The 19,232-nt window shown below is 36.4% G+C and overlaps 1 protein-coding gene across 3 annotated transcripts in view; it reads right to left on the bottom strand.

The window, feature by feature from the left end:
• The window catches only part of GABRA2 (gamma-aminobutyric acid type A receptor subunit alpha2), a 119,315-nt gene that overhangs the window by 23,798 nt on the left and 76,285 nt on the right, over nucleotides 1-19,232 (bottom strand). For all 3 annotated transcript variants that reach the window (XM_060147296.1, XM_060147299.1, XM_060147297.1), the window contains exon 7: nucleotides 18,568-18,720. In XM_060147296.1, the coding sequence (XP_060003279.1) occupies nucleotides 18,568-18,720 (153 nt within the window). The remainder of the gene's footprint in view (nucleotides 1-18,567; nucleotides 18,721-19,232) is intronic.

Below are 19,232 nucleotides of genomic sequence, written 5' to 3'. Positions count from 1 at the left end.
ATTTTTATATCACTATATTGACATCATTTAAAAATAACTTGTTAAAAACAGGAAAATTCAAGAAATCAACCAAATTTTTAATCATATGTACCTGATTTATTCAATCAGCTTGCCTAATATTTGTTCCCCCACTAACTGGCTTGATTATATTTTTGGCAAAAATATTACTTGTAAAATCTGGCCAAATTATTTAATGCTTCACTACAAACATAAGTAAAATCATATTTTAAGATTGAAAGTAAGAAGAAAATTCATACAATAATGTTACTGACCTTAATTTAACATCTATACACACTAGTTGTTAAATTAATAAGATATTAAGAACCTTCATGGGTACAGACTGCAATTTATTTGCAATCAGTGTATGTGAAAGTACATATACATACATGCATATGAATATTCAGGAACTCTGGGGCATCAGTGGTGGAGCGTCAAGCTATGAGGATCAATTAATATACCAAGTCTGTGTTGAGTGCCCCTTCCAGGTTATCAGAGAGCACGCTGAATATTCCCAGAACATAACATATCATTATATAAACCATTGTTTACCTTCCCTTCTCCTCAAACAGACTATAACCTCTTTGAGTGTAGGAATAACATCTTTTTTGTTTACCTTGTGTTGCTAAGGTCTAGCAAAGTGTCTGGCACATATTTTCTAACTGAATGGATTAATAAATATAGTTTTGAAGCAAATATACCTATTTGTGTGGATATAGACATATATTATAAATGAGTGGGTATGTTTGTGTGTGTTTGGGGTTAAATACATAAATACACAGAAACAGTCTGATACTAGCTATTTTTTTCCCAGAATTCAATGACTAGGGAAGTGGATGCCTTGGAAGATTTGGGATTAAAAGATGTCCAATCATTTAAACAGTTTTAAGTAAATATTTTACGTGCTCCATAAGTCTAATCAAAATATTATATATGTAACATTATATATATATATATATATATATACACACACACACACACACAAAATAGTGTGTACATAGTATATGGTGTACTATATACTAATATATAATGTATATATATATATGACATATATAGTTATACATGTAATATATACATATGTAAAATTACATAAATATACTAATGTTATGGTTAGTTCTTAGAAAAGTTATTAAGCTAAGCACCAACTAAAGACTGTTCTCTGGAGTGAGCAAGTAGGAAAGCAGACAAGATAAAATGAAAGTACCGCCTCATCCTCTCTCTCATTTAACAATTGTGGTGGAAGACATCCAAGGGTATGATTGTTGTGGTATCAGAGACCTAGGCTTCCTCTTTCTTGTTTCTCTGCCATTTTTAAGGTAGTGCCCATGTCCTTGAGTTTGAAGAGGGCTTGCCAGCACTTGGCCTGCATTCCAGCAAACAAGAGGGGAGGGAGAAGGAGGGGCACATAAAATATTTAGGTTCTTAATATCTTATTAATTTAACAACTAGTGTGCATAGATGTTAAATTAGGGTCAGTAACATTATTGTATGAATTTTCTTCTTACTGTCAATCTTAAAATATGATTTTGCTTATACTTGTAGTGAAGCATTAAATAATTTGGCCAGATTTTACAAGTAATATTTTTGCCAAAAATATAATCAAGCCAGTTAGTGGGGGAACAAATATTAGGCAAGCTGATTGAATAAATCAGGTACACATGTCTTTGAGAACTTAGTCATATGGCCACATCTAGCAGTAAAGGAGGCAGGGAAATGAGTGGGTGTGTACATCAAGTCAGTGTAGTGTTCACTTGATGTACACAGCTAGAATTGAGACTTCTCATGTTCTGTAAGTTATTAGGGAATAACTAATCACCTCTGACAGATGGAGGCCTGTGATGCTTTAGGCACAGACTATATAAATTATCTGAAAAATTGGGGAAGGAAGAAAGGAGCGTTTTATATTAACCCTCTAACGTATCAAACTACCTACTAAAGCAAAACTCTACATACCTATGTACACTGGCCTCCTGCAAGTTATTCCAATGGGCTTGCTTTGCAAATGCAGCTTTGAGACAGTCCCAAGGCCCACTTCCCAATAGTTTGGTCCTATCGAAATAGAGATTCTAGACCTACTATTTCCATGCACATTCTGTCTTTTGACCACTCTCTTCTTTAGTTCTCTCTGTAGGCCGTTCGTTACCACTCGTAGCTCGATTGTTCAGATTCCACAAGGTAACATAATTGCTCTTCTACTCCTCTAACTTTACTGTTCTCTCTGGGCAATATAATTTACTCTCATTTCCTAGCCTGTTCCTACATGACAAATATCTTTAAGGATGTATCTTATGAACTCCAGTGCCAAATATCTCACTCTGGCCATCTTCTGCATATCTCTAATGAGCTCAATAAAAGTTTATTGAGCTTCCTATATGACATTAATTTTTTTTTTTTAGATTTAAAAAAATTAATTAATTTATTTATTTTTATCTTTGGCTGCAATGGGTCTTCATTGCTGTGCGTGGGCTTTCTCTAGTTGCGGCAAGCAGGGGCTACTGTTTGCTGCGGTACTCAGGCTTCTCATTGCGGTGGCTTCTCTTGTTGCAGATCACGGGCTCTAGGCACACGGGCTTTAGTAGTTGTGGCATGCAGGCTCAATAGTTGTGGCTCACGGGCTCTAGAGTGCAGGCTCAGTAGTTGTGGCGCATGGGCTTAGTTGCTCCACGGCATGTGGGATCTTCCTGGACCAGGGCTCCAACCTGTGTCCCCTGCATTAGCAGGCGGATTCTTAATCACTGCGCCACCAGGGAAGCCCGATATTAGTTTGTTTTTTTTTTGCGGTACGCAGGCCTCTCACTGTTGTGGCATCTCCCGTTGCGGAGCACAGGCTCCAGACGCACGGGCCCAGCCACTCCGTGGTATGCAGGATCTTCCCAGATCGGGGCATGAACCTGTGTCCCCTGCATCGGCGGGCGGATTCTCAACCACTGTGCCACCAGGCAAGCCCTAGTTTTTTAATTAAAAATCTATCCAGTCTACTACATGTCTGCACTTTGTTATACATGAGTATACAAAAATATGAATTATATGCTCAGGGAGAATATAATCTACTGGAAGAAGCAGACAATCAATAGGCAAATTTTGCAGATGGTGTAATAAATAACAGAGAAAATATGGGGTGCTCTGAAACTGCCTAAAAAGTACCTGTCCAAGATTTTGGGATCAGAGAAGGCTTCCTACAGGAAGTGATATATAAAAGGAAATTTGAAGAGTCTGAGGAATATGTTCAATGAAGAAAAAACATGTTCCTGGGTCTAATGTAAGTCCATGTAGCAAAAGGTACCCTCACAACAGATTAGGTTGGGGAGGCCCATGAAGGCCACATAAACATGGTGTTTCAGTCAATGGCTGTAACGTACAGTCATGGAAAAGTTTCATGCAGGAGAGGGTTATGTGACTAGATTTGAGTTTTAGAAAGATCACTCTTGCCACACTGTGTAGAATGGAATGAAGAATAGTGAGACTAAGGACAGAGAGATCAGAGAAACCTTTTATAATAATCCCACACTGTTAAGTCCCATAGAAATCTCAAGCTTTAAGCCTTCACAACTGAACCTATAGTCTAAGCCAAAACCTACCACATCTCCCATAATTCTCTATTGTAGGGAATGACGTTACATTTATCTAGTCACTCAAGTAGAAATCTAGGAGTATTCTGCAATGCCTAATTTCTCTCCCCTTCAGATTCACCATGTCCTGCATATTCTTCCTCCCTAGCTTCTCTCAGATCTATAACTCTTTCTCCACCAATATTCATTGTCCTATTCAGGCCTTCATTATTTCTCACCCAGATAATATCAATTGTCTCTTAACTAGTCACCCTCCATCACTAATACCATTTCAATCTATGTATACAATATTCCCCATAATAGTCTTCCCCTACACTCAAATGCCTCCAGTTTACTCCCTCAGTAAAATACCCTTCAAGCAGTTTCCATGGCTTTAGCGTGGAATGTAAGGCTGTACACGAACTGGCCTCTGTCTAACCATCCTTACAAACAAATGAATCCCATGCCTGAGATACACCGAGCAGTAATCTGCTGTTCTTCATATGCTCCATGTTGCTTTTAATAATTGCGCACCCTCTGCTTAGAATATGGCCTTTTCCATTATGCTAATTTGCAAGGCTTGAGTCGATTCTTCTTCCCTTGGGGTTTCTCTGACTTCCTCAGATTTAACTGCTTCCTTCTTTTTGCTCTTACCTTATTTTGGAATATTTCTCTCCCAGCCCCTATGATCCTCTATACCACTTATTTATTTACATGTCTCTCTCACTCCTCCATACTCTGAGCAGCCTATAGGCACGTGGAAATGCTACCACCTCATTCAGATTCTGGCAAGAGTAAATCCTTATTGTTTGTTGATTCATCAAATGAAATAATTAATTTAAAAATCTGTGAACAGTAACACTGGGAGACCATATTCACAAATTCTATAAGAAGGAACATACAGGTTAAGAAGCTAATAAGCTTTAGAATGAAACAGAGGTTTAATCACAACACTGTAATATAAATGGAATATAAAGATAGTGTAAATTGATGCCTTTTCCACTTAAATCGCATATTCTTACGTTACTCCAGATAGAATTAAAAAGTATCATTTAGGAGCACCTACTATATGCCACATCTTATTATAAGAACTTTTCATGTATTAATTTGTTTAATTCTCATAACAACCCTGTGAGTTCGGTATTATTATCATCCTCATTTACAGTTGAGGAAACTGAGGCTAAGTGAGGCTGACTACCTTACTAAAGATCACACTGTTAGCAAGTAGTAGAGGTGGAATGCAAACCCAGGCAGTCTGCCTCAGAAGTCCACACTCTTCACTAAATTGTACTGCCTAGGGCTTCCCTGGTGGCATAGTGGTTGAGAGTCTGCCTGCCGATGCAGGGGACATGGGTTCGTGCCCTGGTCCGGGAAGATCCCACATGCCGCAGAGCGGCTAGGCCCGTGAGCCATGGCCGCTGAGCCTGTGCGTCCGGAGCCTGTGCTCCACAACGGGAGAGGCCACAGCAGTGAGAAGCCCACATACCGCAAAAAAAAAAAAAAAAAAAAATTGTACTGCCTAGTCTATAAATGGTCTTCTCTTTCAAAGCCAATTATATGTCCATATAGTGTCTTTTTCAAAATCATGAATCTAACACTTCAGCCCCTAAGCTCTTTATACCTTTTAAAGTTATATCGTGTATTAAAATGTTTCGATTGCTTGAGAAATGGCTTATACCTAGAGACAATGTGCAGTAAGATCAGGCACAGACTTGGATTCTGCTTCTGTCACAGCAGCTCTGTGACCTTGCTAAGCTTCATTTCCATCTGTAAAATGTAAATGATTTTTTTTTGGTGGGAGGGGGATTGTTGAGAGGATAGAGTATGAGCATGTATGCCTGCTACGTAGAATTGTCCAACAAATGTTAAATTATCCTCCTTTCTCTCTCCCTCTCCCTGCCACCTTCTCTCTCTCAGCCTCAGTGACTTTATCTCTAAAATGGGAATTATGATATATTATAAAATAGTATTTTATATACTTGAACATTAAATGATACATGCAAATGTCCCATTTGGAACCTGTCAAATAAAAAGTGCTATAGCTTCCCTGTTATTTCTGAGTTGTTTAGGCCCCCAATATGTAGATAAAGCAGCTAAGAATCCAAACCAAGGATGCAAGAGACCCATCTAGTGGTGGTTTAAGAAAAAAATCAAGACACCTAAGGATTACACTGCTTAAATGGTTGCCTAGAAAGCCTTGGGCTATTTTGTTTTATTCATTTCCCACCTTCAGAAATAATCTAATGTGGCTCACAGGGAAAGAGAAAGGAAAGCCTTGAACTGGATTCTTCTCTGTTCTTCCATTGTTCCAAGAATGTCCAAAATCTTTTCAGAATGGATCCACAGATTTCTGGTCTTGTTAAACTCATTATCTTCACTGCTGAAATACTCTATTCCTAGATTTCTAAAAGGATGTGATTCAGCTCCTCAGTTAGGCATGATTTGATAGCCTAATGCTATCATATGGATTCAGCAGTGTCGTTATGACTTAAGACCAATCTCTCTCAAGAACATCAGTCAAAATCTATTACATTTGAGAGGTGACTTCCAAGAAGTCTAGCATATGGTTTACATCTAATCTCAAACGATATCAGGAATGAGGTGGAAGTTCTGGTTAAGGTAAGGCTAGATCTAAAAATGGTTGAAAACAGCCTTTCTGGGATCCCTGCACCTCTGCTCCATTACCCAGGGAAGTTCAATCCAGCGTAACTGCTAAATACCACAGTGATTGTTATGAACTAACTGCATGTTTGTGTTCCCCCCAGATTCATATGTTGAAATCTAATCCTTGATGTGATGGAGGTGGGGACTTTGATAGGTAATGTGGTCATGAAGTTGGGGCCCTCATTAATGAGATTAATGCCCTTATAAGAAGAGGCCAGAGAGTTAGCTCACTCTCTTTCTGCCACATGAGGACACAAAGTCAGCAACCTATAATGAGGGAGAGGCCTCTCACCAGAACCCCACCATGCAGGTGTCCTGATATCCAACTTTCAGCCTCCAAAACTGTGAGAAAGAAATTTCTGTTGTCTATTAACCACCGAATCTATGATACTGTGTTAAAGTAGCTTAAACTAAAACAGTAATATTCTGATTTCATAAGTTTAAAAGAAAATAATATATTCAGTATGATGACAATAAGGCAATAAAAGAACAGACCACAGAAAACACTATCTTGTATAAACTCCCCACTGTTATCAAATCTTTTTATTATTTCAATCTTGTAATTGTATTGTCATAAAATGCAAGGTGACTGTTCAAATATTAATAGTTTTGGTGGTATGGTGGTATCTTATAGCTCCCTGAGGTGACCTAACTAGGGAGATATTACGTTGTTTGTGATAAATAATGCATTATTAAATCATTTTTATCAGAAAAAAGTCACCCAAGTAGAAATCATTTCCTTGAAAGACTAGTAGGTATTTGAAAATAAACAATAGTTTTAATTTTTTTGAGAGTTTAAAAACTAAGAATAAGGCTTCCCTGGTGGCGCAGTGGTTGATAGTCTGCCTGCCGATGCAGGGGACGCGAGTTTGTGCCCCGGTCCGGGAAGATCCCACATGTCGCGGAGCGGCTGGGCCCGTGAGACATGGCTGCTGAGCCTGTGCGTCCAGAGCCTGTGCTCCGCAACGGGAGAGGCCGCAGCAGTGAGGGGCCCGCGTACCGCAAAAACAAAAAACAAACAAACAAAAAACTAAGAATAAATATGCACTCAAAATTTTGCTATAGTGAAAATAAATATTTAATGATCTAAACCTGTTTAAATAGTAAAATAATCAGAGTAGAAAAATCTATTATTTTCCACTTTGTTATTTCAAGGCGTAAGTGAAGAAAAAAGAAAACAACTAAAAAAAAAACTAAAAAAAAAAAACAAAACGAAACAACGACAGTAACAAAAAATCCTTCTCTTGAAACACCTAAAATCTCCCTTATATATTCTATAAGGTTATCAAGCTTTCACAGATGACTTCCAAGACAAACTACATTATAAGAAATGGTTTTACAGAATGCAGTCAAAAGCAGTCATAGAATTCTCCACCTCAGATTAAAATTAAACAGAAGTTTCTAATGACTAAGGTGAACCTATTATAAGTACCTATACTTTTAAAGACCTGGATTAACTAGGTTAATTTTGCTTAAAAATGCAGAATATGACACCAGGACAGAAGAGAACTTTGAAAAGTCATTTAATGCATTAGTTACTATACCATGATGTGACAGTATCAACTTCTGGGCAGGAAATAGGGCAAGCAATCTGAAATACTTCAATAAGCAGCTGCTAATGCCAAAAGTTAACTATTGTTCAAGTCTGAACATTCACCTCTAGTTCTGATCTATGTTTAGTAAGCCTGACTCTCAAACAGAAATTACCTATGTTTGAAGCAATCACCCAGGAGATTTCTGATTTCAAGCTCTAAAAGAAAAGAAAACAAAACCAAAAAGAAAGGGAAAAAGTAGTTTGATGGCATAATGGTGCCGTAGAAAAAGTGAAAAGATTAGAGTCAGAGAGTGTGAGGTCAAATTCTTTCTTTGTTACTGACCTGCTGTCTGATAATGGAGTAGTCTCTTGATACTTTTGGACTTCAAAATTCTTGTCTGAAAAGGGGGAATAATTACTTTCCTAACTGGGGATATATTTTTTTCAGAATTAAATAATGATTAAATTTGAAGTTTCTAACACAGTATATAACGCATAAAGGTGCTCCAAAACATGCTTTAAATTTTTTTTCTCATCACTATGACCACATAGATTTCAGTGTAGGAAATGGGATTGGATAATCTGCTCTCATAACTTGAATGGTTATAACTGTATTGAAGTGACATTGGCATGTCCTGAAAAGAATCTAAAAAAAAAAAAAAATCACTGACAAAATAACAGCATACACTTTTAATTCTCTTCCTGTGCCCTTACTAATAATCCATTCTCCTCAATCAAGCTTAAGCACCTATATTCCTGAAACAACTTCTAAACCTGCCCCTAGACTTGGACCAGCAAAGCTTTCTAATCTTCCTTGCCATGGCTTATTAACGTATCTTGCTTCAGTCACTTTCCTAATTGGCAGTGGCTGACTGGGATGAGTCTACCAGCAGGGAGGAGTGTGGCTGGTGGGCTGGCAGCTTGCTGATTAGCGTGTGCTGCCTTGTGCCAAAGTCAATTCTGGGATGCCAGGTGTGCAGCCTGTTAGCGCTCTGCAGCCCATGCCTTGTGGAAGACAGGGATTTGGAACAAGGTTTGCAGAGACTTTTTTTTGCCCTGCACAGGCTTTCTGTTCATTGCTTTCATATCCTGCCACCACCCAGACATTCTACTCCTGCTGGCACTTTCTCCATACTTTCCAATTAAAACCGTCCATGTCTCCTTCTAAGGCTGCCCCGATTCTTTCGCCTAGATAGGCTGAAGCTGTATCCAGGTGATTTTCTGATTTTCTCTCTCTTTTTAAAGTTCTTTTCAGCTTGATTGTGGTATAATTGGCAAATAAAATTGTAATATATTTAAAGTGTACAGTGTGATGAATTGATATACATTATGAAAGGATCCCCACCATAGAGTTACTTAACCTCATCTCACATATTTACCTTTTTTCTTTCTTTTTGGTGAAGACACAAGTTCTATTCCCTTAGCAAATTTCAATTACACAGTACAGCATTATCAACTATAGTTACCATGTTATACATTAGATCCTCAGACCTTATCCATCTTATAACTGAAAATTTGAACCCTTTTATCAGCCTCTCCCTAATGCCTCACACCCAGCCCCTGGCAACCGAGATTCTATTCTCTGTTTCTATGAGTTCAACTTTCTCTTTGCTTGGAGTTTTTGCTCAATTCTTATGCAGTGCTCTTTCCTATCTCTTCATGCCTTCAGCCATAGACCACTTGGATTCACAGAACATTCTACAGTATCCTTGGTTCTCAGAAAATACTCAGGCTTGCTATTTGTTGAATATATAAGACAGTAAAAATGTATGTTTACTTTAAGATTTAATAAAACCTGTACACATATTGTTTCAGGGATCCTCTTAGCATCCCAATGAGGTAGACAGCATAAGTTTTACGTCTATTCATAGTGGAGAAAATGTAGACTTTACAGAGGTTACATGCTTGCTTAATCTAGAAGTGGAATCAGAACCTAACAGAAGCTCTCTTCATTCTTGGTGCAATATTCTTTCAAACATGTAGTTAAGTGCTCAACATTATTTGCTGTTTTATTTAATAATTTTATTTATTATTATTAGTTGTTTTATTATTATTATATTTGTTACTTCAGATCTTGATTATCTCTTTATTAAACTACAATAACCTCATTATTAAGGGACTTTCTGCCCAGTAGGTGACTGGTTTCTCAAAAGTTGAAGTGGAATGTTCTTCTTATCTGCCATTTTTATGATCACCTATAATATGTGTTTCATGTAACGGGTACACAGAGCCCACTTATTATATAGCTTTCCTGAACTAAATGAAGAAGCATGTTTTTCACTCACCAATTCCACTGTAAAAAAGATATTTCTAATATTAAACAACTTGTCGGACATGCTGGTGGAGGGGAGAAATGCTCCAGAGTAGGACTAATGTTGAGACCTATAGGGAACTAGACAATGATGAGGGCAACAGGTTAAAGGGAAGGTAAGCATGAGGGAAGGGAGGAAGACTAGTGGCAATATTGAGAAAGGTATGAAGAAAGCAGATATATTGGTAACTCAAAATGATAGTCTAATAATTAGATATTTAATATTTGGTTTTATAATGTATACAGTTTACATAATATAGAATTTTAACCACACCCAAAGAGAGGTCAAGCCTTTGCTCTCAGCTTCTGGGATGTGATTTCTAGGCCTGGAATGTCACACTTGATAAGAGTGGCTTTGCCTGGGGGCTTCGGTGCAGCTCAATAGTGACAGTTAAATTTAGGGTGGGAGTTTGGGAACATGCCATATCAGCTCTACCTCCTGAGCAGCTGGAAACTGAGATCAGCCACAAGACCAATCAACCATGCCCATGTGACAGAGCCCCAGTAAAGCCTCTGGACACCAAGATGCAGGTTAGTTTCCTGCTTGGCAATATGTGCTGTCACATATCAGTGCCAGGAAAGTACTGCTGTCCCTGACTCCATGGGGAGAGGCCAATGAAAGCTCTGCATTTGGTACTTTGCCTGGACTCGACCCTATGTGCTTCTTCCCGTGGCTGGCTTTAATCTGTATCCTTTCCCTGTAATAAACCATACCTGTGAGTGTAACAGCTTTCACTGTGTTTTGTGAGTTCTTTTAGTGAATTAACAACTCTGAAAGTGGTTTCGTGAACTCCCTGAACTTACAGTTAGTGTCAGAGTGACTGCAGCCCTCTGCCCTGTGTTCCTTCTAAACTTCACAGTTGGCTAACCTATTGCAATGAATAAGTTTTATTTGCTTATTGTTTTTCCCTGTATCCATGCAACCTTCTTTTGGAAACAGCACTCTGATTCCCTAATTTTAAAAATTAGGAAGGTACCCCACTTGACACTTTTAGTCTCTATAATTTTGCTAACCTAACTCTCGTTGAACTCACAAATGGGCTTATCTATACTATCTATCTATCTATCTATCTATCTATCATCTATCTAAAATCATTTTCCATTTACTTATTGCCTCAGTTTAACCTACTTAATTGGCCATCAGCTTAAAAAGAGGTAAAAATAACTGCCCTCTTGAAATTTAAATTCTTGTCGGGGAGGCAGATTAAACAAAAGTATATATTTTTTCTACAAAATATTGGAAGATGATATGTGCAATGGAAAAAAAAAACATAGAATAGGGCCAGTGGGAGCAGAAGATTCAGGATTGGGAAGCAGTTCACGATTTTAAGTTAGATTGTCAGGTAGGTCTCTTCAAGAAGATGACATTTTAGAAAAGCCTGAAGGAAATGAAGGAGTTAGCCACACAGATATCTGGGAAAAGAGAAACCCAAGCAAAGGGAAAAGACAAACCTTAGAGGTGAATGGCTAGTATATTCATGAAATAAGAAAGAGGCCTGAGTGGATGCTAGGGGAAGGGAGGTCATAGGAGGGGTGTGAACCTGTCCATGATGATTGTATCAGGGATAAGAATGTGACCCATGTCTAACCAATAAGACTCAATTAGGGGACTTTGAGATGGGATGCACATCTAAGATGTTGTTTCTTATGGATATCTATAGAAGCTCATGATTAATTAAGAATAAAGTTAACAAAGAGGCTTAAGTCCGCTGGACTTGAGCTTCATTTGACATGACAAAGGAGACTCGATTAAAAACTGAACACACACTGGTGTATTTCACTTAAATACAGGAATATCAAAAATTCTGAAATTCCCTTCAAACAATTGAACACTGATGATATGAATATCAAAGAAGTTGGATAACTGCCCGGGTACGTCTTACCTAGAGGTGTATAGAGTTCATAACTCCCAAAATATGCCATCTTGGGATATCCAACCTAAACTAAAACAAGATCTGACTACTCTTTACCTATTTATTGATAAGAAGGAGAGAATTAAGTATTAGATAATAAATAGTAATAATAATAGCAAACGATTACATAGAATTTACTATGTGCTAGAATTGTTCTAAGTGTTCCATGTGTCTATGAATGTATGTGTGTGTGTTGATTCCCTAAAATACCTAATGAGGTAGATATTATAATCCCAGTTTTACAGAGGGATGAAACTAAGGTACAAAGAGGTTTAAAAAGACTTTCCATAGCTTACCTAATTTGATCATAGAAGAGCCAGATTTTGAACCAAGATACAAACATACCTTGGACATATTACAGGTTTGGCTCCAGACCAGCACAATGAAGTGAATATCACAATAAAGCAAGTCACATGGAATTTTTGGTTTCCCAGTGCATATAAAAGTTATGTTTACACTATACTATAGTGTATTAAGTGAGAAATAGTATTGTCTTAATTAAAAAATACTTTATTGCTTAAAAAATGCTAAGCATCATCTGAGCCCTCAGTAAATTGTAATCCTTTTATAATAGTAACATCAAAGGTCACTAGTCACAGATCACCAAAACAAATATAATAATAATAAAAAAGTTTGAAATATGGTGAGAATTACCAAAATGTGACACAGAGACATGAAGTGAGCAAATGCTGTTGGAAAAATGTCACCAATAGACTTGCTGATGCAAGGTTGCCACAAACCTTCAATTTGTAAAAAATGCAACATCTGCAAAGTGCAATAAAGTACAGTAAAACAAGGTATGTCTGTGCTCTGATTCCAAAATATGTGCTCCTAATCATTTCATGACCTTCATAGCAAACTGCTATTTTTTCTTTTTTTTTTTCTTATTGTAGTAGAAACCACTAGCTCCCAATCCAATATTTAGTCAATCATAATATTGGAACATTGAATTTATTCAGGGTGGCAATTTCTCAGACTCTCCGGTTATGAGACCAAGTTAGGCTAATAATATATAAATAGAGATTGCTTGAAGGGACTTCTGGGAAAGTTCATTAATGGCAAACACAGAGCTGGAACAGGTCTTTTGCCATTTTTGCTTACTCCTTCCTGTTCCTGGATATGAATGTGATGCCTGGAGCACCAACAGCCATTTTGGACAATGAAGCAAAACTCCATGCTAGGGATATAAAAGAAGAAAGATGAAAAGAGACAGACTGCCTGATGCCCATGATATTATCATATTAGTCTTGGAGGATCTACTTGAGGATTTTTTTCACATGAGAAAAAAGAAACACCTCATATAATCAAGCCACTATCTTTTGGATTCCCTAACATAAGCAGTCAAACTGAATCATGGAAATCTGTGATCTAAGTAGAAAAATGAGCAATCCAAACATATCCCTTCTGGAGTTTTAGTTACTCCAAAAATATAAGACAAGCAGGTAAGTCACTTGCAAATGCAATGTACTTTGTATGTACAAACTTTGCAGTATAAGGCATTTGAACTCCCTGTACTCTTTTACCAGACAAACATACACCCTAACAGATGTTTGTTATTTGGTTTTAGTTCTTAATAGAAAAAAACTCTCTATTCCATAATGAATATAATATTAAGACAGAAATACCAGTACATATTTCTTATATATAAACTTTATTCATATACTCATATGTTCATATATTAATGTGTAGTAATATATTCATAGATAAACTTACTCATAAATTTGAAAAATGATTTGGCTTCAAATATACAAACAATAATTGGCAAACTCGTTATCACTATTCTTATTTATAGGAAGTTCTGAAGGATGTTAAGCAACTAAAAAAACCATAAGCCACAATTTCACAAACCAAGCTATATGTTTATACAAACACAAAATGAGGTTTGTACATTGCAAATACATTGTTTAGTCACAGGAGGCTTGAAAGCACAAAACCTGAAGTTTAAGTTTAGAAGTTTCCCAAGTGCTTTCTTGTACCGTTGGCAACAGAGAACAACTACCTCATCGTAAGGGTGTTTGGTTTTGTTCAAGGACATACCCCAAGTATCTAGAACCATGTGATAAGTAGGTGCTCAGTAAGTATTTGTTGGTGTTGAATGAACTGGATGTGAGCACTCAGAGAAAGTCAAAGGAGGTTTTCCTCATCTATCATTGCAAGATACGTAGGCAGCCCCTTTGAAGATATATCTTTGAAATGTCAAGCTGCCCCTACAACCACAAAATAAATGCAATATAAAAAAACTGAATAGATAAAACCTAATGCAATGGAACAAAGTTTCTAATATCAAAGGGGTGCACATTCTAATTTCAACTCCTCTGCCTGCTGTCTTATTTGCTCTGTTTTCTTTTTCTATTGACAGCATAAAGTCAGACCTCAAACGCTGAGAAATTTGGCATCTGTGTCCCAGGGCATATTAATTAATAGTTGTTGTTGTTGTTGTTTTAACTTGGGGGGTTACCCACCACAGAAAGCCTCTGAGGCAGGAGGAGGGCAGATGATTTGATGATATATTGTAGACCTGATTTAATGGTAAACAGCTTGTAGACCTGACTGTGGATTCAGGGAGAGAAGTTTGGAGAGGGTAGACACTTTGCTTAGGTAACTGCTGTGCATCGGTCAGAGAATGATGTTAAGGAGGCAGAAAACAGTGAAAGATAGAATGGGGGTGGAGAATAAAGAGGCTGGGCAGGTTTCAAATCTCATTCCACATGGGATGTAGGATTTTTAGCTTTTACTTTCACACACATATACACATACACTCACATGGAATTATATTTATTACAAACGTTACACAGAATAACTTGTAGAGATAATACTAAGAATGCCTTTACCACCTAACTGTTTATATTTACATGACAATATGACTTTTGGGTCCTTAAACCTGTATTGTGAATCATTCATACACAAATGAATTTACACATTCACGTATAGCCTGGATTTTTAACTTTGTATGTGTTATTTTTATAATCAGTCTTTAGAAACTTTTGTACATTTGTTATAGTTGAACCTAGCAGCCTAGATACTAACACATTCTGTTGATTCACTGTTAAATATTTATCCATCTATTTATCTCTCCTTATACTTAGGTAGTCTTCTATTGGTTTTTTTTGAAAACATATTCCTCTCTATGATTTATGCTATAAAATCTGTCTTTATTTACCTCAATGCAATATTTTGTTTTCCTTACAACCTTTATTAAGCAAATACTTCATCATTTAATTTTATCTGATATGCTATATATTTATATATAAATTTAGATCTTTCTGGAATATCAACTCTGTCCTAATCATTTCCTTTCTGTTATTAATTATTATGTACTTTTCCCTGAAACTTTATTTTCTGTATTATTTATGCTCTGAAAATCATGTAACCTTATTTTTCAAGTCATTTGAATGGAAGTTTTGTCATATTTTTAGCCATGTCAGTTTTTTTTGTCTTTGATTCAATAATTTGCAAATTTTGAAATAGATATCTAAGAAGATTCCTAAATCCTGGGAAATCCTTGGTGTGCTCATCAATTTTTTTTTTAAACTCGTGACTTAAAAATTATTTTACGGAGATGAAATTCACATAATATGCAATGAATTATTTTAAAGTGTACAATTCAGTGGCATTTATGCATTCACAGTGTTCTGCAACCATCATCTCTCTCTAGTTTCAAAACATTTTAATCACCCTAAAACACCCTGTTCTTACTACAAAATCACTTCCCATTTTCCCCTGCATCCATCTACTGGCAACAACTAAACTGCTGCCTGTCTCTCTGGATTTGCCTATTCTGGATAATTCATATGAAAGGAATCATACAATATGTGACCCTTTTCATCTGCCTTCTTTTACTTAGAATGACGTTTTCAAGATTCATACATGTTGTAGCATGTTATCAGTATTTAATCCTTTCTATAGATGAATAATATTCTACTGTAAGTATATATTACATTTTGGTTATCCATTCATCCACAGAAGGATATTTGGGTTGTTTCCATCTTTTGACTATTAGAAATGATGCTGCCATAAATACCTGTGTACAAGTTTCCATGTAAACATGTGTTTTCATTAATCTTAGGTAATACCTAGAAATGGAATTCTTGGATGATATGGTAATTCTATGTTTAACCTTTTGAGGAACTGCTGAACTGGTGTCCACAGAAGCTGTACCATTTTATATTCCCCCAGCAATATGAATGTTTCTATTTCTCCACATTCTCACCAATATTTATGTCCTTTTGTTTTGTTAATTATTTTGGCCATCCTAGTATGCATAAAATGTACTTTATTGTGGTTTCGATTTGTGTTTCCTTAATGTACAATGATATACGTCATTTCTTGTGCTTGTTGCTATTTGTATATTTTCTTTAGAAAAAAGTCCATTCAAGTTCTTTGCCCATTTTTTAAAATCAGGTTTTTGGTCTTTTTGTCTTTGAGTTTTAAGAGTTCTTTATTTATTCAGGATATTAAACCCTTATCAGATATATAATTTGCAAATATATTCTCCCATGCGTAAGTTGTCTTTTGACATTATTGATATGTTATTTGAGATACAAAAGTTTTCATTTTAGTGAAATCCAATTTATTTATTTTTTCCTTGTTACTCATGTTTTTGATGTCAAACCTAAGAATACATGGCTAGATCCAAAATCATAAAGATTTATCCTATATTTTCTTCTAATAGTTTTATACTTCTAGATTTTACATTAATGCTTTGTATCCATTTGAGTTAATTGTGGTATCTGGAGTGAGGTAGGGGTCCAGCTTCATTCCTTTGCACATGGTGGTCATAGAGCTGGCCCAGCACCATTTGGTGAAGAGACTACTATTTCCCCACAGAATGGTCTTGGCACCCTTGTTGAAAATCCATTGGCCATAGCTGTTTGTTTGTTTGTGGACTCTCAATTTTATTCCATTCGTCTATATGTCCATTCTTATGCCACTACCACACTGTTTTGAATAATGTAGCTTTGTACTAGGTTTTGAAGCTAGGAAGTATGAGTCCAGCGAATTTTCTTTTTCTTTTTCAATATTGTTTTGGCTATTTGGAGCCCCTTGCAATTTCATATGAATTTGAGGATTGGAATTTCTGCAAAAAAAATAAAAAGCCACTGGATTTTTTACAGGTATTGAATTCAATCTGTAGATTGCTTTGGGGATAATTCTATCTTAACAGTATTGCCTTCCTCTCAAAAAACATGAGATGTCTTTCCATTTAATTAGGTCTTCTTAATTTCTTTCAACAAAGTTTTATAGATTTTAGTGGACAAGTCTTTCACCTATGTGGTCAAATTTGTTTCTAGGTATTTTATTATCTTGGATACCATTATAAATGAAATTATTTTTTAAATTTCTTTTCGAATCATTCTTTGCTAGTATTGAGAATAAAATTGAGTTTTCTCCATTGATAATAAGAATAACCAAGAGTTATATAGCACATATTAAATGCCAGGCATTGTTCTAAGAGCTTACACATGTCTATGGTCTCAAAACACTATAGTCTATAAGATAAAGGTACACTATCTTAGCATGGCCTACAAGGACTTCCCATTAGGCCTCAAGCTATACTTCTATCTGTATGTATATCAACTGACACTGAAACAGCTCACTGTCACTGAATACACTATGTTCTTTCATCCTTCAATGTCACTGCACACTTTATCCTTTTTTGGCTAGGATTCTTGTCCCATATCATCTGTCTGGGAAACTCCTACTTATCCTTCAAGAATTAGCTCGAATGTTGACTCAGCTACTTAATCAGTCCTTTTAGGGAGGATCCATGCTCCTGTCTTTTTTAATGGTTTATATGTGCCTCTTTTATAATGATTTCATCTTGTGTTGCCATTATTTTTCCTACTTATTCTGATGCCCTCCACTGTACAGAGATAGTTGAATGCAAGGACTGTATTTTATATGCTTTTGCACCTTTAGGGCCTGATGCCATATCCAACTTAGTAGATTCTCAATAAAGCTTTCCTAGATGAATGAGTGGACCAAATACACAAAGGTGATCTACTTTGTCACAAAATGTACTCATCCTAGTTCATATATCCAAAAAGCAGTAACCAAATTCCCCTGCATGGTTTAAATCAAGAAAATTAACTTTGTTATTAAACACACTACTGGTAGCGAATGAGGGAGTCTTTTTCTCCCTCTCTTTCCTTTCCTCCCTTATTCTCTCTCACTTAAAGTACTAAGGTCATTTTTGTTTATCTAAAAACCAAACAAAAAAATGAAATGAAATGAAATGAAATAAAATAAAATAAACATAGCTTAGAAATATGGTACTGTTATACTTTACATTAAAACCTCTAAGAATATTCTCCTTATACTAACATGGAAAGAAACGTTGATAAGCAAAATGATTTAACAGAAAGAAGACAATGTAATTCAGAAGATTTGAGAACTTCTTATATTCCGTTTTAAGAGTGTGACACTGACTCTGTATTGTACCTCTCTGAGCCTCAGTTTCCTCATCTATAAGGCAAAACGAATACTCCCTGCTCTGCATACCAGAAACTACTGGGGTGAAGATCAAGAGAGAGAATGCTTTTGAAAGAAAGCCGTGAAACAAAATGTGCTGCACAGCAAAGTATGTAGTTATTCACTCACCAAACACAGTTCTTGCAGGCACAGATTCTCTATTAAGCCAGAATGACACTTGGGAGAGAATGACAGTCATGATGCAAGGCAGATATGTCTGAATCACAAAATACCCAATTTTTCTTTTCAAGTGGAAATGAGCTGTCATTACGGTATATTCACCTAGAAGAAAAATTTAAGAAGCTTAAGAAACTGTAATAGTCAATAGTTTGAACATTTTGGAAATGGAAGGGATTAGGCAAAGAACAGTCCCTGATTTAAAAAAGGAAAGAATTTGCCCCATATATGACATGGAAAGTATATAACATTAAAATGCCCACTTAGCATAGCAAGAGTATTTAAAAGAAAATTTTCATATGACCAAAAAATTTGAATGGCATGTGTATCGTGTGGAATTTGTTTGTCTCTCTAGGTCATGCTTACTGACCAAGGGATAGAGGATTCATAAATGCTCTGACCAGGGATTATCTTACTTGCTCAGGTTCTCATCCCCTTTGGTCCCAACCTCAAGCCTCTGTTTTGACTGTTTCCAGTTCAGTCCTCTCCGGCTCTTTAAAGTATTGATCTCTGGCTACATCTCCAAGACTGATCTCCTGGCCCAGATTTTCTACTTTTAATCTTGTCACCAATTCTGAATTTATGTGTTAATGTCTGCTCTAATATAGTGGAGTCAG

This window comes from Lagenorhynchus albirostris, chromosome 4 (genome assembly GCF_949774975.1).
Source record: "Lagenorhynchus albirostris chromosome 4, mLagAlb1.1, whole genome shotgun sequence".
In the NCBI taxonomy this organism is placed as follows: Eukaryota; Metazoa; Chordata; class Mammalia; order Artiodactyla; family Delphinidae; genus Lagenorhynchus; species Lagenorhynchus albirostris.
This window is presented reverse-complemented; position numbering and strand designations above follow the sequence as displayed.